General features: G+C 42.5%; 1 protein-coding gene across 1 annotated transcript; it reads right to left on the bottom strand.

The window, feature by feature from the left end:
- Positions 1–912: 912 nt before the first annotated feature.
- olfml3a (olfactomedin-like 3a) lies at positions 913–6,377 on the bottom strand. The gene is made up of 3 exons (XM_041946598.1): positions 6,246–6,377; positions 3,780–4,092; positions 913–1,697 (listed from the first exon to the last, which is right to left on the bottom strand). The coding sequence occupies exons 1-3, from the start codon at positions 6,354–6,356 to the stop codon at positions 913–915; spliced, it is 1,209 nt and encodes a 402-aa protein (XP_041802532.1). The 5' UTR covers positions 6,357–6,377.
- Between the last annotated feature and the right edge of the window lie 16,702 nt (positions 6,378–23,079).

The raw sequence follows: 23,079 nt of genomic DNA, 5'->3' as shown, positions 1-23,079 counted from the left end.
TCACGGTGGTCATATATTTCTCTGACAATGTGGTGTGTTTTCATAGTAGACGACCTGTTAAATCAGTTGCCTCCGTTTATGGACTGTTTCAAGCCCTTCTAGCTTTGCCTAATATTGTAATGTTTCTTGATATGACCTTGTATCCCTCCCAACTGTTATGATAGCACTGACTTTCCAATTTTTTATTGAACATTTTGTATTTGTACTAATAGAAATGTTTGAGAAAACGTTCCGGTGATTGATATCAACAGTTGTTAGATCGGACAAAAGTCTATTATCGGTTCCTTTTAGATTTTAGATCATTATCAAGACTCACAATAACGAGTGACCCAGTGTGTGATGAAGTAAACTGAAATAGCATACAGTGTTTCCGCCGCAAGCTGTCACTCTTTTGTTTCAACGAGTCTGAAAATCAACAGCAGAGAAGAGTTTATTGTTTTCCCTCCCATGGGATGTGATGTGTTATCAGTTCTGTGACATGGTTTTCTTTTCTTTGATTAAAAGACTTATGCAAAGCGGGCTCCGCGCCGTGTGTTTTGTGGCAACGCGCAGCATATAATGACAACACAGCCAGCGGCTTAACAAGCAGGAAGGGGCACAAAGGAAATGAGATTTTGCCTGAATCAAACGGAAAAATGAAACGAGGGGAGGGGGTGCACACACCACAGCAGTAAGACCTGACGGCCTCTAACAAACAGAGAAGCATTTTCAGGGTTTTTGTTGTGTTTAGGTATATTACGCACAAAAGAAAAGGATCAACTTGGTAAATAACACATCAAAAGTTACGTAATTTGCTTAAAAATGTGTGAAGTTGTGTGTGATCTGTATCAAATCCACCATGAATGAAGTCTGCAGAGGACTGCTCCGGGTTTTCATCCTCGCCTTTGAAACCGTGACACCGCTTCCCTGCTGTCAGACCAGCAGCTTCCTCTTCATGGTCAGCCTGTAAATGATCTGGTAGCCGTCATCCCAGCCGTAGAGCTGCTTCTCCTCTGGGTTGTATTTCAGGCTGGCGTGGGATCCGTACCTCCTGGGAAAGTACAGCAGGGGAGCCTCCTCGCTGATCACCATGTCGTTGACGTCGAACACGCACTGGACCCTGGACCGGCTGGCCAGGCGGGTGTTGTAAACCACATAGACGGTCCCGCAGACTACAAAAGCGGCCTCGGCGTTCTCCCTTGGGCAGCGGGTGTCCCAGATCTGTTCTATATCGAGCGTGGCGGGGTCCATCTTTGCAAGGCTGATGTTTGGTTCACTGTCGCCGGCGGCGTACAGGAGCCAGAGGCCCTCGTCGTCTGCTGCGAGGTCCGCCACAGTTTCTGGGTTGAGGTTGTAAACGGTAGCGCGGCTGTCCACGGGGAACATGGCGACGTCTGTCACGGAGCCTCTCAGCAGGTCGTATTTGACCACCTGCACGTCCGCATCAGCCTCCTGCTGTATGTAGTACAGGTAGCCGTTATAAACGGTACTTCCGGGACCGGCCCACTCGGAGGGAAGCCGGATCTGTCTGCTGCTGGTGACACCAGGGGAGCGCGAAAAGTCCCGTACGGAGTTGAACTGGTAGATGCTGTTTCCTGATGTCCCGTTAAAGACGTAAACCTTGGACGATCTGGGGTCTCTGGTCCACATGCCTTTGGGACTGCCCACTCTCTTCAGGATCTTCACCGATCGGATGCTTGAGATGATTTCCACACAGTCTGCAGCGACAGAGACACAAAAGGATTTTTGTTCACAATTGGCTGTTTGCTGCACTGTTTGCTTTGCCAGAGGCTCATGTTTCGGCCACCACTTTGAGTCATTTCAGCCGTCTCTGAAGAATCATCAGAGGAGTGAATCAGTGTCGGTCTAATTCAAAACACTTCCTTGTTGCTGTTCAAACAAATTCATGGCAACAAAACAAAGAGATTTGCTAAATTCATCTAAAATTAGCCCAGAAACTAAAAGTAAATTGATTTACGCTGCAGATTGTTCTCCTGTCTGCCGTTTCAAGAGTTTTAAGCTCAGTGGTTTAATGTTTCCGACTGAAATGCTTTGTGCAGGCTTCTACCTTCACTTTTTCATCAAAGTACCACATTTTGTATTAATGATTCAACATTATCAAGGCATTCACTTTCATGAATGGGAGCTAATTCAGTTAGCATCAATGTTAGTGCTGACTTTTTAATGTTTCCAGGTGACTAATTTAAAATCAGAAAGCTGTAACTGGGGTGTCAAATCTGCCATCAATAGTTAGACTCTATATATATATTAGTGCTAAATGACTGAGACTATGTTTTTAAGACCAAGTTTTAAGGCGCTTTAAGGAGAAAAAGGGGGGCGACTGTAGTACATTAGTGCTGCATCCAAATGCTGCATCTCAAATTACATGTCCATTGTGAAAAATCACACAATTATCTTAAAAATATTTCATTCTGTAGGTGTATAATTGTAAATCTCGTTGCTCAGCTGCCAGAATCTGTTCCATTAGCATGTTTCAGTAAAGTGCCATTCCCCAGCTGAAATGTGCATTTACAACATTTCCCAAGCAGCCTGCAGCAGTCCGCATGTAGCTCTCCAAATTAAGGCAAATTCAAGCCAGTCAGGGGGAAACTGGAAACAGACTCATAATGAGAGAACATATCAGTGCACCACACAGACAATATGAAGATGCCTTCTGTAAAAGACGATTAATTCACGAAAATACACAACAAAGGACGTCTGCCTGATGTGTCCAGGGGCAAAATTAGCATTAGGCTCGTGAATCTGGAGTGGGTCCTTACAATGCGGTAAGGTTCATTTTGGGTCACTTCACAGGCGTTCACAATGGCTCACTGTGTGCAGAGCTCACTCCTCCGAACATGAGCTCGGAGAGTAACGCCACAGCTTCGGGGCAGCTTCCTGTCCCTCCTCTCTGCCGAGACTGAGCTCCAGATTGAGCAGGAGATTTCACACACGGAAAGTAACAGAGGAGCCGAATTCGCTCTACATTTTATCATCATCCAATTTGTATTTGACCGCCCGAATGAGAGAAATCTCCATTGATAATGTAGAGCGTGACGAGGATTATCATTCTGAGCGGAGCGTTTATGATATTGCGACGTAATTCTGGAATTTATGTGTTATTGACTGTCTTATTAAGGCAGTGAGAATAATAATGAAATCAATATTTCTTTCATTTGCTTCTCATGAAGGGTCTGTTTAAATGGTGCCAAAGGCATTTAGCTGTTGGAACCACTTAAGTGCAAAAATATAGATCTTTTGCTTAATGCTGACGTTCAGAGAAATCTCCCAATATAAGATGTGTGTCATAGAATTAAAATGTGATTTCACAGCTTTCCTCATTTCGCTCTGACAGGGTTATAAGTGCATGGCTGCAGCAGCTATATGTCAGATCTCTCTGTAGTAGCATGCTTTGTGATCTGCAGATTATAAAGACAAACGCTGGGCTCACACAGCACAAACAGAGGAGACGCTCTGCTGAAGTCAATGAGTTCCATCAAGCTGCATCTCTTCTGGAAAACATGACTGCCCACTGACTCAAAGCACCCCGTTAAATGGTTTGTAACAGCACCATGTTTGTTTCCCATTTTCCAGCCGCATGGCTTTTCCAAGTCTGCAAAGAGGGTGGTAAAATGCCCGGTGGGCTGCGTAATGCTAAATTTAACCATACGTAGAACATGCAGTTTATGTATCTGTAGGTTCTGGCGGTGCCAGGGGTCAGTCATGAATAAAAATGAAGGATCAAAGGCAGCTGTCCTGCAGAGGACGTTTGGCTGCGTATGTACTTCTCTGCAGCTCACCAGAGACTCTGGAGTACAGCTCCTCCCAGTCCTCCTCCTCCTCTTCCTCTCCTCTGCTCTCCTCCAGCCCCCAGGCTCCCTGCTCCACCACCTTGTCTGCTTTATTCGCACACGCCCGAGGGGAAGTCTGCGTCTCCACATAGTCCATCTCCCGCTCCACCCGGTCCACTCGGACTGAAGCTCCTTCGAGGTCCTTGAGCAGCGTGCCGTGCTCATTCCTCAGCCCGTCCACGGTCTCAGCGGTTAGCTTTTTGAAATCCTGCAGCTCTGTGTGGTAGCGATGGGATTGTTCGTGCCAGAACTGCATTCGGTCCTACCAGACAAAGCAGAGCAAAACTGTGGGAGGTTTTCTCTGAGTTTTATACAAGTCAAAAAACAGCAACAGATATGAGGTTACAGCCTGTGAGGTTTCACAGTGGGGCTTTCAGCTACATGCTACATACTAACATAGGCACAAAAACAATGCTAACATGCTGATGTTTTATGTTTACCATGTTACCATTAGCAAGTGTTAGCATGCTAACATTTGCTAATTAGCACTAAACAGAAAGTACAGCAGAGGCTGATGGGAATGTCATTAGCTTTGCAGCAATTCGCCATGAACTTCAAGTTTTTGGACAAATTCCAGTTTTAACCTGCTGGTGGACATAGATGAAAAATCATCTTTGGATCACCACAGTTATGGTTGTGGGTTAACTCGAGATTGAGGCTTGTTGCTATAGTTTTGATCTCCACAGATTACCAAAGTTATCACAAGCCATCAGGTAGCTGCAGGTAGTGGTCAAAATAGTTCATCAAACAAAAATGTCACCCTTTTAGCGGTCAGGGATCACCAAAGTCTGAGGGATTCATCCTCTGGGCACCATGAATGTCTGTAAAAACGTCCATTGCAATCCATTCTACAGTTGTTGGAATAGTTTAGTGAGGATCACAGCAGGGGACTGACAGACCAACACTGGTTTTGAATGAATTTTGAATTCTGAATTTCGTGATCCTCTGACTTTTCTAGCATCACCAGCAGGTCAAAGTTTCCTTTTTTCTACATCTCAAAATCTAGAAAATGAATTGGTGCTAATTTTTGTTCAGATGTTCATGATGCTGCATACTAAAAAAAACCCTGCACACCCCCTGCTCAGACAGACAGCGACTAACTGCTGGACATGATGATGCATGATATGCTCAAAATGAATGATCCTCCCATCGGCCTCAGCTGTACCTTGTGTTTAGGGCTAATTAGCAATTATTAGCATCTAAACCAAGATGGTGATTGTGCTTGCAAAGCATCGCCATGTTTGCATTAATACTGTGAGCATGTAAGCATGCTGAAGTTAGCATTTAGCTCATATCACCTAAGCACAGTCAGAGCTGCTAGCGTGGCTGTACTCTCAGTCTTGTTTCCCACCATAAAAATATCTCAGATGAAGAAAAATTCCCTGATTCAATCAGAGCTTTATCACCATGACCAAACAGAATACAGCAGTGAGTTTCTCGGCATAGTGATTGACACGGTGTGGGTGACAAGTAAATTATTCACAGCGAGATGCAATAACTGACGTCTTCTCCGCTGTCTCATCCGCCTCAGTTTCATTTTCTCGCCTTGCTCGCTGTGGGCCCGTGGTCAAATGGAAATGAAAGTTCAATAAAAAAAACTTGCTGATGAATTGGCGTGTTCACATCAAGGCAGGAGCTGAGCCGGCATATTGGAATTGAGACTGGGAGGGAAGCCACAGGGGGCCGACGAGAGCAGGACTTTGCTGTAAATAGACAATTCATTCCATGTGGATAACAGTTACAAGACTGTCAGTTTTTTGTACTGCTGATGAAATGGAAAAATTCCAACTCTGAAAATATGCTCAGAAAGAATATAGAGCATTAAAAAAATTGTTTAAATGAGAGTTTGCTGAACTTCCCTGAGGTAGCCAAACATATAATCCTGCATTTCATATTGCACTCACCTTAAGCTAACAAAAGTCTTCCCTCACACAAACTTCGCAGCCTCATAAGCTCCCTTTAAAACACAATGCCAAACTCTCAGTATTTCACTCCTCCCTTTGGGCACTTTGTCGTAATGCAGCTTAATTCTGCCTCTTTAGAACACGTCCTTCCATTAGGCTGCTGGACAGTTTGATGCCGTGGCGGCAAAGGTTGAGCTTGTACTCATTACCGATGTGTCATTGTCTTAAACGCTGAGGAAAATGTAATGTTGTCAGACAGAGACTGCGTGTTTGCGTGCATCAACTGGTATTCCCTGCAGAGGCCCCCGCGAAGTTGATGAGCTGGGCAGACATTGCATTAATTGGATTGCGTTAGCTAAAATGCACATAAAAGCAGGGGAAGAGGAACTCAAAAATATCACAAGGTATTTCTTCTGCTGTCTCTTCAGAGAGATCTGTGCTGCAGCTTAACATATGGAAATGACACTATATTGATCAGTTATCAGTCAGTTAAAGGGGTTTTGCTTCTTACCTCAATAGCCAACAGCCTGTTCTCCAGATAATCCATCAGCCCCTGGTAGTAATACTGGGCTCCAGTGAAAGTCCAGGCAGTGGAAACAAGGAGGACTAACGCCGGCTTCATGGTGAGCCGATCAATGGGACAGCTGAGTCTCTTTGTCTGTGCAGGTTTTAGAGGATTCTTCAGGTTTGGCTCCTTGATGTGCTCCTCTGCAGAACTGTCCTCAGAGCTTCACACGACCTTTGAACGCTCGTGTTCAGTGTAAGTACAGAGAGAGGAACAGGCCGCTCTGAGAGGTCCCAATTCTTTGACTGCCCTCACTTTGCTGGAATGTTTTCACAAACTCTCAGGGAGGAGCCTTGTGCCTCTTACCCCTCTCTGTCCTCACAAAGTGAATGTGCTGTGTGTGTGTGTGTTTGTTGCACATGTTGTGCACACTGTTTCAAACATGAAAACTGGGCTTATAGCACAGACACAGCAGGACTGAACAGCTCTGTCAAACAGCGGCGGAGGAAGTATTCAGATCCTTCACTCAGGTAAAAGTACTAAATACTCCATTACAGGTAAAAGTCCTGCACTGAAAATGTTTTAGTGTTAAAAGTACATAATTCTAAGATTCTAAAAATAGCGAGAAAAGCTGCTAAGTGACACCTTTACAATGTTTGTTCAACAGTACAAACATCTAAATTAATGCTAATCAATGAAAATAATTTGTGAACATTTGTGAAGCTGTTTGTACCTGAAAAACTACTGAAACAACAAAATGGTTGATTTTCTGTCAGTGGAATAATCAGATAATCAGCTGCACCTGTGTAAACTAATGGGTGGTTTAATTTATATGAGAACATCATAGTTTTTAAGCTCTTCAGATGTTTTGTGTGCAAAATGCTTCATTTGTAATGTAACTAGGAACTTAAACTGTCAGATAATTGTAGTGGAGTAATGTTGTGCAGCAGAAGCAGAAAGCTACATGAAAAGAAAAGACGCAAATAAAGTAAACGTACCTCAAATTTATACTTAAGCGCAGTACTTTAGTGTCTTGTGCAATCACAACTTAATCTCTCACAGGCTCCAGTCATATTGTTTCCGGGGAAAATGTGTGAAACAGGGTTTTACAGTCCAAACACTGCAATAAAAATTAATCATGGTGCCATTTATTTCTAAGTTAGGATATTGCTGAAAAAATTAAAACATGGTGTACTTGTTGTTGTTAATGTGATACACACATAAACCAGGGGAGAGGCAGTACCTTTATAGCTGCAGCCATAAAACTGTTCAAACTGCGTATGAAATGATGATCAAATAAAATTAAAAGAGAGCAATATAGTGGCTTTGAGGTCCAGCGTTGGATTCGTCTGATGATCGTTATGTTGGAGCCTCAAGCAGTTTTATGTCCTGTCACAGGCAGCACAAACACAACATACAACAAACTGAATACTTTCACATCCCAGAGCTTTTATCAGGACATTCAGTTTGCTTGTTTGTGTATTTTCTGTGTGGTGTAATGTGCTGCAGGTGAGCCTCTCTGATTGGCTGAGGGAATGATTGAGTAAATGAGGAAGCTGATTGGTCCTGGCTGGACAGGTACAGGTATAAAGGCTGGCTTCCCCCCGGCTCCTGTGGGCTTGTTACTCCTCAGTATCATATAGCAGCCTCTCTTTAACGTCTTTTCTCCAGTTTTTCTAAGCTCGGTAGGAGATTTGTATTGTTGTTTACTGCTGTTTTCAGCTCATGTTTGTTAGGTTAATTAATTAAGCTTCATTTTGGTTGAGATTTTCCTGTCAGCCCACCTTAAAGCCAAGACATCCCTTTAATAATTGTTAGAAATAAATACTAATACTTGTTGCAGGGTTTTTTTTCCAAGTTGTGTGCACGACAAAAGTCAACATATCATGTTTTATTTCTATATATGCTAAGTAAGAGTCACAAATAATAATAATAAACTATATTCTTATAGCACCTTTCATACAGGAGTTGCATAAAACATTTACTTAAAGAAAGCGACGGAAGCCGAGAGATAAAGCACGTTATCTGCACTGTTTGATATACAGTTTATATTCAATTCTTCACATAAATACGTTTTGTTTAAGTATATAGAAGTACATTTAATGTTTGCTTTCTATCTGTGTTATGGAAAGATGAATGTTATGTTTGCTGATGTATGATAAATTGCAGCATTGTAAATGTTTGGCGTGACACAGAAAGCAAATCTAAGTAACTGCACGCTTTAACATGTACTGGGTAAAGCTCTTATGGTGTACAGTATTTCATCTGTTCCCTGTTCCCTGCAGCCTGTCTTTTGAAGCCTTTCCCACATCTCTTTATTACCAATGAGCGAGCACTTACCACGACCATTTCTGCATACAAATAACTGTGTTTCTACAGCCAACGCTGTGGAGGGAGTGTCTGTGAGTAGAGCTAATAAAGCAGTCTGAAGAGAAGTGTTGAACTCGCACCAAACTGCAGTTATTTAAAAATGGAAACATTTCAGTGGTGGATTTGCTCCATTAGAGCGGCCACGGTTCATCTGCCGTATTGGCTGGAGCGCATGGATCCGCTCTGTCATTGACAGCCAGGGTTAGTCGATACCACGTCAGTGCTGCTTGGAAGGAGATCGCATTGCTGCAATGTGAGCCGACAGCGAGCACCGAAGATCAGCTTCACCGCGGGGCAACAGTGCACGAGGTTTTCATTACACAGCCGATCACACTGACTGATGATGTGGGACCTTTGACCCCAGTGGCAGATGCCCCTTTGAATGGGGGGCAGACTGGAGCAATAATAAACTGTCCATTACCAACAGTCACACTATTTACTCAGTGTAATTCATTATTATTGTATTTATGTGTCTTTGTGGTCATTTTGAGTAATTTCAGGGTCATTTTGCATCTGTTTGCAGTCGCTTTGTGTCTCACTATTGTCAGTTACGTGTCTTTGTGATCATTTTGCATGACTTTGTGGTTATTTTCCATCTTTGTGGTTGTTTTAGCCTCTTTGTTGTCATTTTCAGTCGGTTTTTGGTCGTTTTGTGTCTTTTTATTGTCAGTTAATGTGTCTGTTGTTGGTTTACGTCTCTTTTTGTGGTCATTTTGAGTCAGTTCGTGGTCATTTTGACTTAGTTTGTGGTCGTTTCGTGTCTCTTTTTTCTCATTTTACATGTCTTTATTGCTGTTCTACGTCTCTTTGTAGTCATTTTGAGTCAGTTTGTGGTCATTTTGTGTCACTTTGTGGTCATTTTGCATGTGTTTGTGGTAGTTTTGGTCAGTTTATCGTTGTTTTATGTGTCTTTGTAGACATGTTAATGGTCACTTCATACAGAGGCTCTGGTCCAGGGACCCCTGGCCCTTTACCTCATTGTTGTGTTCAGTAATCCATCCATCATGCTAATAACACAACTACCTGCCACCTTCTAACTCAGGTAGGAGGGGAGATTAGGGGGTCCAATCAGTCCTGTCCCTGCTTCACCTCTGTCACATCAGATCAGTCTGTGAAACATGAGGCCTGGATACACTTCATGAGACAAACCAGTCGGAAAAGTCCGGGTTCAAGGCTCGCACCTTGTTTTTGTATCATCATAGTTTGATTAAGAGCCGCTGGCAGACACTCCAGCAGCCTAATGACTGTGGCCTAATCATGCTCTTTTTTCTGATTGTCTGCTGCCCACTATCATCTCAGCAAGTCCTGAACTGAACCACAACCCCCCCCAGCCGCCGCCCCCTGTCTATTTTTGTGCCGGCAGACAGCACACCAGACTGTGAGTGTCGTCATGGTAACAGAGTGTCGTACAGCTGCTTTTAGAATCGAATTGGGCAACCTGGAGTTTGATCTAATCTGGAACACATTGCCTGTCTGGAGCTGGCAGGCGAGGGCATTGATAGGCCAACGGCTGTGAAGCTCTGTGTGTGTGTGTGTGTGTGTGTGTGTGTGTGTGTGTGTGTGTGTGTTTATGGCCTTTGTTCAATCACTATTTTTGATTGATGTTAGTAATTACAGTTTTATCCCCCTTTTTTTTACTGTTTTGCTAAATCAGTTGGAGGCATACGTCTCATGCCGCTGCCACTCAGTGTGGATTTCTAATGTATTATTAATTACAGGCTTAATTGCACCATTGAGGAGTGCGATGAGATCAGAGGGCAAAGCATCTTTCAGGATTCATTATGTTTGACTAAACCTCAGCATATTGTGGTCTCAGAACATTTTAGCTGTTGGACGGGCTCCAATGAAAAGGTGCAACTGTTGCTCAGACATCAAAGTCCCACTGATTCAGTTTATTCAGGGAAAGAGGACAGAAACGTCCTGTGGGAAGTTTTACTCACACACAATTGTGCAAAGTCATCCACAAGATGGCAGCATCTCTCCTTATGTCAACAGCGAGCAGCAGTGGAAGAAGTACTCAGATCTTTTACTAAAGTAAAATAGATCAATGTCAAAATACTCTATTACGATTGTTGCATTTAAAATCCTAGTAACAGTAAAAAGTATCATCACCAAAATGTACTTATAGTATGAAAAGTAAAAGTACCGGCATATTGTCATATTTCACATAACAGATTGCTTATTAATCAAGGTGTAAGCAGCATTTTACTGTTAAAGCTGCTCGAGGTGGAGCTGGTGCTACATGCTTTAGATACAGTGAGCTAGTTTAGTCCAGTGGTTCCCAACACAGGGCTCCGGCCCCTCCACAGGGTCGGAAGGTCACTCTGAGGGGCCATCAGATGACCAATGCAGAGGGAAGGAAGAAAAAATGTTCGGCTGCAAAACTCTGCAGTCATTTTGGGGATTTTTCTCTAATCTTTGTTTTTACTTGTGAAATATTCAGCAATTTTATTTATTTGAGCCTCAGACTGTTTATCATGTTAAACTAAACAATCTGAGAGTTTTAGATGAGACATGGGTCTTTGGTCAAACTGCAGTAAACAGTAAAAAGTTTAACAGTAAAAAAGTACAATATGTTCCTCTAAATTGTAGTGGAGTAAAAGTAGCAGGAAATACTCAAGTAAACCACAAGTAACTCAAAATTATACTTAAGTGCAGCACTTTTCTTTCCACCTCTGATAGTCAGTGTGTCGGTCTCAGAGCACCTGGAGTCACAGCCCCCTTTAATTTTATAAGTTGAGTTTTGATCAACTACAGGCCTTCAGGTGAATAACAAATGGGATGCAAACAAGGGATATATATATATATAAAAAAAATATGAAGAGATGTAAATTATGATGCGTATGTGTCCTACACTAACTTCTGATGAAACCAAAGATACAATGAAAACATCAAACACTCATTTCATTGGGTTTATAGGGAGGCTGCCATAGGTTGGTGAGACACTAGGGGGCAACAAAAATCAATTAAATATGTGACGTATAAAAGGTGTCAAATAAATAAATTGCGTGGTATCAAGCAGATGTTTTTTTACATTGTCAGAGACGTATCACAGAATGTTACATGCAGTTAAATGTACTTTAAGTTCCCCTATTTATAATCAGTATATAAACATTTAATAATGGTTTACAAGTCACTATAATCTCAGTTCTAGCTGGTGTTGTGAAGACATATTTAATATCATTACAGCTGTATTTTACAAGATTGTCATTTATGATGTGTTTATACACCAGTGCGCCCACCAGAGGAGTTACAGATATTGACAAATGCATTAATAAATGTCCGTATATCAGCTTACAGCTACATTAAAGTGTATTACGAACCGTTCATTAAATGTTTATGAAGGCGAAAGGGTTAGCATAAATTTCAGCGTGACCATTTAATAACATTATGGTTATGAATGTTTGTGCGTCAGCGTGCATGTGTTTTGGTGTGTCTCTATGTGTGTGTGTGTGTGTGTGTGTGCGTGACAGAGTGCAGAGGATCTCATATAATCTCATGTGTTCGCCTTCACACCAGGCGTCAGGAGCCTCCCATAAAAACCTCTTTCCTCTGCAACTAAACAAAAAGCCAAACACCCGTAAAGGCAACATTCTTTATTACCCTTTCGTATTGATTGAGGGAAAACTGAGCAGCCCAGTGCCAGGTCGTATAAAAGCGCAGGCCGAACGGGTGAAGCAACGTAAATCCTTTAGTCCCTTGTAAATAGCTTTAATACACCAGAGGCGCCAAATCACTTGACCTGCGTTAGCCCTGCCGTTTGGGGGCTTTCTGGCTGACTGAGCAGCGTGGAGCCAGCCCTTCTCCTCCCATTCTCTGGCTGTCAGTCCAGGTAATAGTCAAGGCCTTATTAGTGACACACTTGCTCTGCCTGCCTTCAAACCCTCATGGCATCTCCTGTATTTAATCAGCCGTTATGCAGCGTATAACCAGCCTTTTCCTTGATTTTTTGCTTTCTATTGCAAGAATTTGCAGTGAAAAATGTTTAGTTTTCCACACAAGTCAATTCTGTTTAAGTTCACAGCAGTGCTGGATCTCTGTGTTTGCGTTGTTGGCCGCATAATGTTGGAAAGTTAACAGCTTAGTGTGACTACAAACCAACTTTTGGGAACATCCGCAGAGCATCAGTGAGTCATATAACTACCAGGAATTGTGAAATGGTTTGAGGTGTTAGGTGTTTCCAAGCCAGATTTCAATGAGGTATGCATTATGTACACACATCAAGTACGCACAGTACACAGGTGTGTCTTGTTTTAATTCGCTGCATACAGGGGCTTCTTGAGAAACATATTTGTTCAACATGATATCTAAAGTTGGCTGTGCTCTATAATGAAAACTGTCTCTCAACCTGTACGTTCATTTCTCGCTGCCCTGACAGCCGACATGCACTTGCTTGGGCAGAAGAGTGCCTGAGGGGCTGTGGACAGCTGCTCAGAGGGGCAAAACTCTTGACAAAAGCAGCATTTATCCATGGTGGGCGCTGCATGGGAGCTTGACCGCTGGAAATAAAGACACAGTATGTGAGGGAATAACCAAGGAAATGCCGTCACAGCCAGTTGTCCCTGGACAGGAGCACACAGCTGTCAGCCATGCTGCCCCTCGGTCTAGATGCTGCTCTCTGCTGTGCTGCAGCATGATGTTAAAAGCATGGCTGAGCATCCACAAACAGTACAAGTTCTCTGTCACGGCCACGTGACAGACACTGTAATATATCAAGTAGTAAAGGATCGGTTCATGTTTGTTCTGTCTTAAATCAGTACTTACAGTCTCTGCAATAATTCCTCCTGTTCATACAACCCGTTCTCACTCTCAACTCGTCACATATGGACTCTTGGTCAGGACCCTTTAAGGGTCTGGGTAGCCTGTTAGTCCGTTAGACTTCTACAGACCGATCATTCTTCCTCCCAAGACGTAATAAAGAGAGATAAAAGTCCACATTTGGAGGAAAGTGGAGTGGTTGGATGGGTCAAACGAAGGACCCTCATCCAGGAAACTGGTGTTCATGTCTGCTGTGAAACCAAAAGAGAAGTTTTATTTCTTTTACGTGTACTTAACTTATTTTAAACCAAACCATGATGTTTTCCTAAACCTAACCAAGCGCCTTCAAAAGTGACACCTGACCAGGCGTCAGTATGTGACGACTGGCAGTGAGTATTGGTTCATACAGGCCATCAAAAGATCCTTTCCTAACTGGCTTCCAGTGTAAGTGATGAGTGGAAATCTATAGTACTCATTCTGTAAAATATGTTCCAAATCAAGTGAGTAACTTCCAAAGTTGAAGTCTTTCCAGCATCATATTCCCTCTTGGTGTTCCTCCAACGTCACTCAGCAAAGAAATACTGTTTGCAGAAACACCAAGAGGGAGATCTTTAGAAGACTAACTTTTGAAAGATGAGCATTTAATTTGTTTGACTATAATCATATCAAACAAGCTGTAAACACAAAGCTAAACGACAAACCGTAAACTTTGGAATATTTAAATATTTTTGCAGAGAATGAGGACCGTGGATTTTGTCCCCCGTCACTTCCATTGGAAGCATTTCAGGAAAGTATGTTTTAATGTCCAGTTTGGCTAATCTGATTACAGATTACAAACTGTGTTATGTGTGTGAGACAGACTTGAAAAACTGCAAACCTGTCCTCTAACATATATATAAACACATAAACCGCAGGAGTCTATTTTGTATCAGGTGCGGCAGAGCGCCGCAGCTGTCAGGAGTACTCTGAGTTTTATTCAATCCAACGCGGCCCCACATAATCGTCTGCCATGTAAAAAATCAGATTATATTGCCTGCACACTCATCCAACCACTCCTCAAGCGCCGCATGCGAGTGCGTCCCGAGCTTGTCTACATGACAAGTTACGGCATTGTTCTTGTTGCTGTTTCTGCCTCTGGAGCCGAGTGAGGAAACATAGCAGGAGGCGGTCTTGTGCATACCATTATCTCACAAAGCGCTCATTACAGGAGTATCTCCCATATCCTCTATACCAGCAAAGCATGTCACCTCATGCTCTCCGCTTCGCTCTGAACACCGCAGCACTCAAACCCAACATCTCTTTGGCACAGGGCTGCACTCGAACCATGACTCACTTGAGAGAAATGCCTCAAACATTACAGTTGCCAAATTATGAAGCGAACAGAAATGTATGCATGGGGCTTGGCCTCCTCTTCTTGTAAGGAGAGAGGTGGGGTGGGGGGGCTTGACGAAGCCACTTGCAGCCCACCTGCAAGCTCCCTCTTCATCAAAACACTGTCATGTTTTGCCACCATACATCATGAGTGCATATATTTTATTAACTGTTCACACCAGAGCAATAAAAATGAGGTAAGTTTGCAGATGCAAATGTGAAATTACAGTTATAATTGCTCAAGTTCATTATGTTTGCTCTTTGCAACATCCTCCAACACCGATTAGCGCATAAACACCAGATCCCAGTAGTTATCTTGGTGAAAATCACCACATTGTCTGCCCTCACATTTTGCTGAACGATCAGAGTGCATGTAAACGGGGCACACTTCTTTTATAAGGTAATTGCATGTCTAGCGGCTCCATGTCTGGATTAGTGAAAGTATGAAAGCATCCTACCCTGAGATTTCTCTGTAGTTGCTCTGTAATTACTGAACGACTCATAAAAAACCACCAATATTAACCATGATGTCCATTGCATCATGTTAAGGTCCAAACCTGTGATCACGCTGATAAGCAGCTGGAATTAGCTACAGCAAGACGGAAAAAAAATAGCATTTCCCGGACCTCAGCTGAATTAAATCTAATGCAGTAGGAAGCCCATTAGGTATTTGTTTATCGGGCCGTCATCTTGAGGTATGTCCTGAGATTACTTTATCCGAAAACCAGTGTCACAATCAGAGCATCGCGGCAGACTGGAGCAGGGCTCAGGAGAGATGGGCTTGTCAGCAGCTGTTTCAGTCTGTTGCACGGTGTGGAAAAGCTCTGTCATGGCCTACCTAATGGTAATTGTTTGGAGCGGTGAGAGGCCGTCTTGTCTGCATGCTGGTATCTGAAGGGTTTGGAGTGGCGGCGACAGCAGTAGGAGTGGAGGGGGGGGGTTGTTTTAGGGGATATTTCTTTTACATTTCTCTTTTTTTCCAGGTTTCCTCAAATCAAAAGAAGGTGTTACAATATATAAAGATGCTTGCTTGTAATACTTCAAATTGGGGTAAATAAGGGACTGTTTAAAGATTATTAGGGAAGAGGTGGGGGTCAGAGAGGGGGAAGGGTTATGTTCTTTTCCTTTTCTAATTTTTTGGGAAGAGTCAGTCTTTCTTAGCAAGATTTATTGTTAAAACAAGAATCAAAGAGTTATAAATGATAGCTTTAGTGTGTGTAGAGGACCATAAATATACATTACACGTTGCAATAGACACGAAAGTGAAAGCAGAACTTCTGGGTTTTGTTCCAGAAGTGAGGAACCCTCATTCAAAATCCCATTTCCATTAAAATAAAGCAAATAACTACAAATCCAGCCCTGGATTATAACCTTTCTGAAAAGTACATTGTGTGGTTCACGCTGTATGTTTGGACAAAGATGGTAATAAAAAAAAGATCTAATATTGTTGTTTGTTTGGTTTCTGGCAAACGTGCCGCTTTAACAAACAGCATTTCCCACAAACCTTCGACCATCGTGGGTAAAACCTCGACAGAGGAGGTGAGTCCACGTGTGAGAGAGGAGATCCAAGCAGCGCCGAAGCTTTTAGCCTGCAGAGATTACAGCTGCTGAGCTGCAAAATCACTTCAGAAGAGGGCTGGAATAGTTCCCACAGTGCCGCATTTTTAATTAAATTTTCATGGGAGATGTAATTTTTTTTTTTTTACTCAATAAAATAATTTGTTTTAACATTATCGTTTAAAGTGCAGATGAAACAGCATTTCAGCAGCCTCCGTATTGTTACGTATACGTACGTATTGTTACGGGACATAACATTGGGAGGAATTTAATTTGTCCATTGAAAAGTGGGAGTGTCATCACAAACATGGCGAATTACAGCGACTCAGAGTTGGATGCTAGCCTCCTTTCAGTCATAGAGGACTACTCGCCTCCTTCAGCACCTTCGTCACCTCATCATCACCTACCCACAGAGCGAAGACACCAATATAGCATGCTGTTGCTAGCGAGCTAACCTATGAGTCTTAGTTCTGTGCCGCCAAAAGTTGAGGATTGATTGATGGCTGGATGGTCATGATATTATTGGTTGGCATTGTTTGGTTTAAGATAATGTAAGCACCCATCATATATTGCTTTACAGGCAGAAATTGGTTTTTGATACAAGCATACAAACAAATGGATTTTTTTTTTTTGGCATTCCTTGTTAAATATGGTGTGTAATATGACCATGGATGCGATCAATAAGGGGCCTTTTTCATTTCATCTCCACTTTGAACTGGTGTACACTCCCTTAAATTCTTTCCGTTCCTTTTAGATATAAATGATGAAATGAGCTGAACCAATTCAATGTGTTATTTTGACACGCTGGGGGAAAGGGCGCAGTCAAGGGGAGGGTCCAAAGAAAATATTAATAACTCTGAGGAGGGCCTTGTTTTTTTTTTGGTTTTTTTATAAAATGAAAAATGAGCTTCAGCACCGCTCCACACCCTAACAATTTTCATACGGTCCCTAAGCCAGCGAGAAAGGTGAGGAAGGAGGAAAAAGTGGGAGACAGGGAGAAAAAGTGTCGGGACGAGAGAGCGATGGCGTCTCAGACAGACTGTCTGGCTGCACCGGGATCTCCAGCACTCAGCGTCATATGATTCTGGGGTCAGAGGTTATCCCCACTGATGAATATCGGCCCGAGTCTCGTCTCCCTCACAAAAGAAAGGGAGTTGTTTTCACTCCCTGGGTCTGGAAAGTTTATTTCAGGAATCCATCCTGCCAGCACGAGACTGTAAACCTGTCTCAAGGCAGAAGAGTTACGTCCACAAATATTACACTTTTTTTTTTCTTACGGTTTTATTGGCCTGCCAAAACATCTAGAGATGCTCTTTCTCATTCAAACGCATCTACGGGTGTAATCACATAACAGTGGGGGAGCGAGGGTGCACACAGTGAGTGTGTATGTTTCCTCGTGAAACATACATCCCTGGGATTTCGACAGGATTTGGAAGATTACAGTTTGCAGTCTGCGAACTGTGTGAAAGTACATTGGTGTTTTGTGTTTATCCTTTCATACTGAACGCCTCATCCCACAAGCCATCTCATTTATATCCCCTAGCATTAAGGCGGTATTACAGCAGCTTTATCAGCAATGCAGATGAGCAACAGCCCCCAGCAATGAGAAAAAAAGTGAAAGACACAATTAAAATACATATCTTAGCGTTTAATTCTAAGATCTTACAAGTTATTTTTGTCCTCACAGTTGTTCTGTGTACCTTCATCTTTAGAGCTCTTCCCACAGATGTGTAAACGCTATAATGAATAATCACAGGGCATTTCAAATAACACTGCCAGTGGGATTTCTACTAAAAGCCTCTGGGAGATTATAGCTGCCCAGGAGTGACAAGTGTGATATATGAGATCACACGTGAACAAATGGATGGCAGAAGCCTGGACATTTATGAGCCTACTGGATCAGGCTCCGCCAAGATATACACAATAGCTTGACAGTCCTGATTTGAGTAATGAAAAACCACATAGGCTGTCCCTGCAGGGGTGAGAAAAGGCTGGTCCGATACTGACTGAGGTGTTTCAGAGGATCAAGCTGCAGAGGGAGGAGCGGGCAGAGGTTCGCGGGGTTCGGACGAAGCCTTTTCCCCTCGAGCAACGGTAGAAGCACCATCATCGCCCAGGAGCGCATGGACGGCACTGCGGAGGATGTTAGCGAGGCAGGGTGCGGCCAGGTTTGAGGTTTACAGTTCGCCAACACTCTGACAACAAGAGGAATGAAGGCTCGCATTTGATGGGATGGAGAAAAGAGGGAAAGGGTTAGAAAAGGATGACATGAAAATCTCCACAAAATCTCGCTTTGTTCTGGTGCTGCTTTCCATTAATCACAGAAATTAGATCACTGAAAGCTATTACAAATCTTTGCTGCTTTCATGCGTGTTTGAGTTTGTGAAGTCTGGTCCTCTGCAAGTTTATATTTAATCATTTCTTTAACCAGCTACGTATGTAGAAGGCTTGCTCAGGAGCCTTTACACCAGAACATCACAATGCACACAATCCTAATATTAGACAAGGATAAGCCTCTTGAGATGCATCATCTCCTGAAAAATGTCCAGACAAGTCATTACATTTGACTAACTATTTGGTGGCGCACATATATCATGCACAGAAACAGGGAGGAAAAAAAACTTGTCAAAACAAATAAAAACAATAACAAGATTTTTGCCATCACATTAATTCATCATCAAAATCAATTAAAAGTAATTCATGACCATTATTACATTATGACACATACCGTCATTAAAATGAATTTGAGCCCATGCAATCTTCCTCTGGCATCTGAAGACAGCTAATTAGGAGCCTCATACATACCACAATGATGGGTATGAAACGAGTATTTCAAAACAAAGCCACATAAATTGGTGTAAATAACATTTACAGGTAAAATATGTGACTTCGTGGCATTAAACAATAATCATGATAATCCAAAATGAGTAGCAGCACCAGAGTGCCCTTCTTGGTTTAGTTTTTTCTTTTTTATAACAGCATCTTTTACTTGCTAACAGCTTTTTCTTCCTGGTGCCTTTTATTATTACATTATCCCGTTTGCTGCTGTAGCACTGCACATTTGTGGGATTAATAAAGGATTCATTTATTTTATCTTGATTTATCTATGTGGAGGTCAAAGGAAAGTTCAGAATCAATATAAATACAATGGTCATTTATTGAATGAACTCGTGATAATAAAGTATGTCTGGGTATATTTTGACTCGCTGTCCAGCTTTAATTAACATGAGATTTTCATGTATAAATAACCGTGTCGTCTCTTTACAGTTGAGTACCACACCCAGAGCAGACTGATGGAAGATCTTTTATGAATGTAGTAGATAACAGTGGTCCAATGATTGATCCTTGGGGGACACCTTACTCTGTGTTAAAGAAATTTTATTTATTGCTATTTAATAGAAGACGGTGTTTTCTTTTATGAAAGTTGAAAAGGAGTGAAACCAAAGCAAAGCAGATCAGGAAATAAGAAATAAAGCATCTGTCGGCTTCCCATTTTCAGAGGTTAAAAATACAGCACAAATAAATTTCATAAGTGCGCTAGCTGCGGAGTATTTGGTCAAAATCCAAGTTTTTCCCCAACTAGACGCGACTCCAATCATGTGCCGCCTGATTCATCACTCTGGGGCCCTCAGCCTCCCATACTCAAACTCTGAACTCATCCTTATCACTGCAAGGCCTTATCTTATCCACACATCAACCTCAGACTCACCACACCCTCAGACATGAGCTACCAGCCCACGACCAGACCAGGTCTGCTGTTTTTATTCCCAGGAACCCCGTCCTGTACACCCCCAACTCTGTCCTCTGCTATCACTGCGGGGAAAAGATAATGAGGGATATTTGCCCTTATTAGTGTCAATAGTGCTGTTTCAGGACTAATCATCTGGCTGTCTGACATGTTTTCATAACAGCGGAGCTTAGTGTTGCTGTAGCATAAGGAGGCCTGAGAACATACTGCTGTAACTGGAGGCTGAAGGAGTTGTATGTTTAAATAGTTTTAAGGGAATAGTTTTACGTCAAAAGCTTATTTGTTTTCTTGCCGACAGTTAGACAAAAAGACTGACATCACTCTTTTGTCTGTAGGATAAAAATGAATAAGATAACTAACCAGTTAAGTGATGGCTAGCTTAGCATAAAGACTGGAAACAACGGGAATTGGCTGTCTTAGGTCTGTTAAGCCTTCTAGCATCTCTGAAACTGAGTAATTAACACATGATATATTGCACATAGCTAGGCCAGCTATTTTAAATTGTCAGGTGCAGCTTCCCATGTTGGCGCCAGAGTGCTGAAGAGAGGTGCTTGGGGAGAGATGTGAGGCAAAGATAGTACCTGAGGTGAAAGAGACAGGTGCATACAGGTGTTACAAAAAACCCATTGGCCCATTTACCAACTCTGTCAGCAGTTAGAGCTGCAGCAGCGGCTTTTACGTGCAGCTCAGGGAGGCGGTGAATGAAGGCTACTTCCAAATCCTCAATGCTCAACTGCAGTTTGCATTTCCAGAGTCAAACGTAAACATAAACCTGCCGACAAATCATCACATTTCTTTCAGCGTCAAGGTGATAGCTGTCTGTTCATCCAAGCCGGACAGAGCTTGGCTAGGTGTTTCCCCCTGTTCCCAGTCTTCAGGCTGTAGCCTCACATTAAACGCACACACAAGAGAAGAAGCAATCTTCTTATCTGACTGACAGCAACAAAAAAAAAACAACAACAAGCAAAACAGATTCCCCGAAATGTCAAACTTTGACAGGCACAAACACTCAGATAAGCAGTGTAGTGTGCCATGAGACAAAACAGGTTCCAAATGAGCACAATAGGTCTTGGGTCTGTGTGTGCAATTGTCCCTAATTATGACAATGATTCAAGGGAGCTCCACATTCCAGTGCCTCTTATGGTTTTGCTGCTATGTATCTTGGAGCCTGTGGAGCCATTAACACGATACCAATCTCACCAATGGCTCCAGTTTGGGCCTCCCATGGGCTCCTGAATTCAACCTGTCCAGCTCGAGGAGATCCAAACATCCAGCCCCCATCCCTCCCCTCCACAGTCACACACTTTTCTCTCCGAGGAGGTGGGCATCAGGACAAACAATCAATGCCAATGACAGATCCACGTCAGACGGAGCGTAATTATGGGAACAGCGTTCTGAGAGATACTGTGTCATTAAAACCCACCGTCTCCACTCCAACTACACCAGACTCTTTCCTGCTGCCTGTCCGTGCTGTGAGGTGTGTGTGTGTGTGTGTGTGTGTGTGTGTGTGTGTGTGGATGTGCAGTACTCATATTGTGGGGGACTATTGTGGGTGATTGTGGGACTCACTTTCCTTATGGGGACAAAATCCAGGTCCCCATAATGTAATTTCTTAAATTTCAGGGAGAAGACTTGTGTTATGTTTAGAGTAAGGTTATTGTAAGTATGCTAAGGAAATGCATGTATCTATGCATGTACGTCCCCACAAATGATGGAAGGTTGGGCCGTTGTTTCTAATGTGTCCTCATATAACTTTTCATGTAACTGCTGACTGAACCTGGAAAGGTGAGATGACAGATGCATGAGACACAACATTTTTACAGCCCATGCATGACTGAGAGAAGCCTCAACTGCTCTTGACAGCCGCAATTTGAGAACTAAATTGCTGAAAATACTTACATAGCTGCTGTCTGATTTTGAAACCATTCTCCCCCAGACACCATTAACGTGAGATCAGATATGACATGTTCGGTTTGCACGGGCTACAGAAAAGTGGTCATGGCACTCAATTTGCACAGGTCTATCAGGATAAGACACTGAGGAAAGACGTGATCTGTGTTTGTGTTTGCCTTATTCCAGGTAATAATGAAGTTGCTGAGCCGAACAGCAAAGGCCAGGGAAAACAAAAGCCAGAAACAAATAAATGTCAATTAAAATCTGTCTCTTTAAATTTAAAGCCCAGTGACAAATCAATGAGGTGGCAGCTGAGTGATGAATCACACACCTAAACTTGCTGTAGCTGAGCTAATAGCCTATTCCTATTTGCAGGTAAAATACGTACCGACACGCCATACCCGGTCTGTTTTATCACATGCAAATTACTAGTCGTGTTTCCATCTATTGGTGAGCCGGTGGAAACAGCTTCTTCTTCTTCTTCCACCTCAAGCGAGCGCAAAAACGTTTTTGTGGAATTGGGGAAGTTTTCTCAAATTTTGCCGACTTCATCAAGCTTTTTGAATATTTCTAGATGCACATAAAAAACATTGATAGAAACACGGCGATGGAAGTCTTTCAGTAGGTAAATCCTGGAAAATCTTGCCTCATATGTGCAGTCATAAATATAATAGCTCATTAATGCGGGGTTGTTTATTTATTTTTCTCTAATGAATCATCATATCTTCCAGTTTTAGATGTTAAATAACTGATAAATGTTCGTTACAGGAATCCTCTAAGTTTGCAGTTCTCAATGTTGGCCACTTGGGGGAAGCAGAAACAAGCTGTGAGCATCGACATTGATATATTTTCACTTTTTAAGTTTTTAAGATGTGTTAAATGTAAGAGCAAACAGTTGCCTATTTACACATCCAGCTGATATGGAGCAACATTGTCGTTCATTTGGAGTCATTTCTTGATTGATTAGTGTACGTCCAATATTCCTTCTGTTTTAACTCTGTGTTTGGTCTCTACCCACTACTGAGGGAATTCTCTGTCTCTTAAGCTGCTAAATGCTCCATAACTGCGTCTGTCTGCCTTCTTGTGTTGTGCAGGTGGTTTGCATTTGTTTTTGGTTTAAAATAATAAAAAAAATAAGCTGCC

The sequence above is a fragment of the Chelmon rostratus genome, chromosome 10 (genome assembly GCF_017976325.1).
Source record: "Chelmon rostratus isolate fCheRos1 chromosome 10, fCheRos1.pri, whole genome shotgun sequence".
NCBI lineage: Eukaryota > Metazoa > Chordata > Actinopteri > Chaetodontiformes > Chaetodontidae > Chelmon > Chelmon rostratus.
Note: the sequence above shows the minus strand (reverse complement) of the source record. Positions and strands in the feature narration are given on the sequence as shown.

Coding starts and splice junctions, on each gene's coding strand:
- olfml3a (XM_041946598.1), bottom strand. CDS start 6,356: ATGAAGCCGGCGTTAGTCCTCCTTGTTTCCACTGCCTGGACTTTCACT. Junction 4,093..6,245: donor ACAGGCTGTTGGCTATTGAG/GTAAGAAGCAAA, acceptor TTTGTCTGGTAG/GACCGAATGCAGTTCTGGCA. Junction 1,698..3,779: donor GCTGTACTCCAGAGTCTCTG/GTGAGCTGCAGA, acceptor CTGTCGCTGCAG/ACTGTGTGGAAATCATCTCA.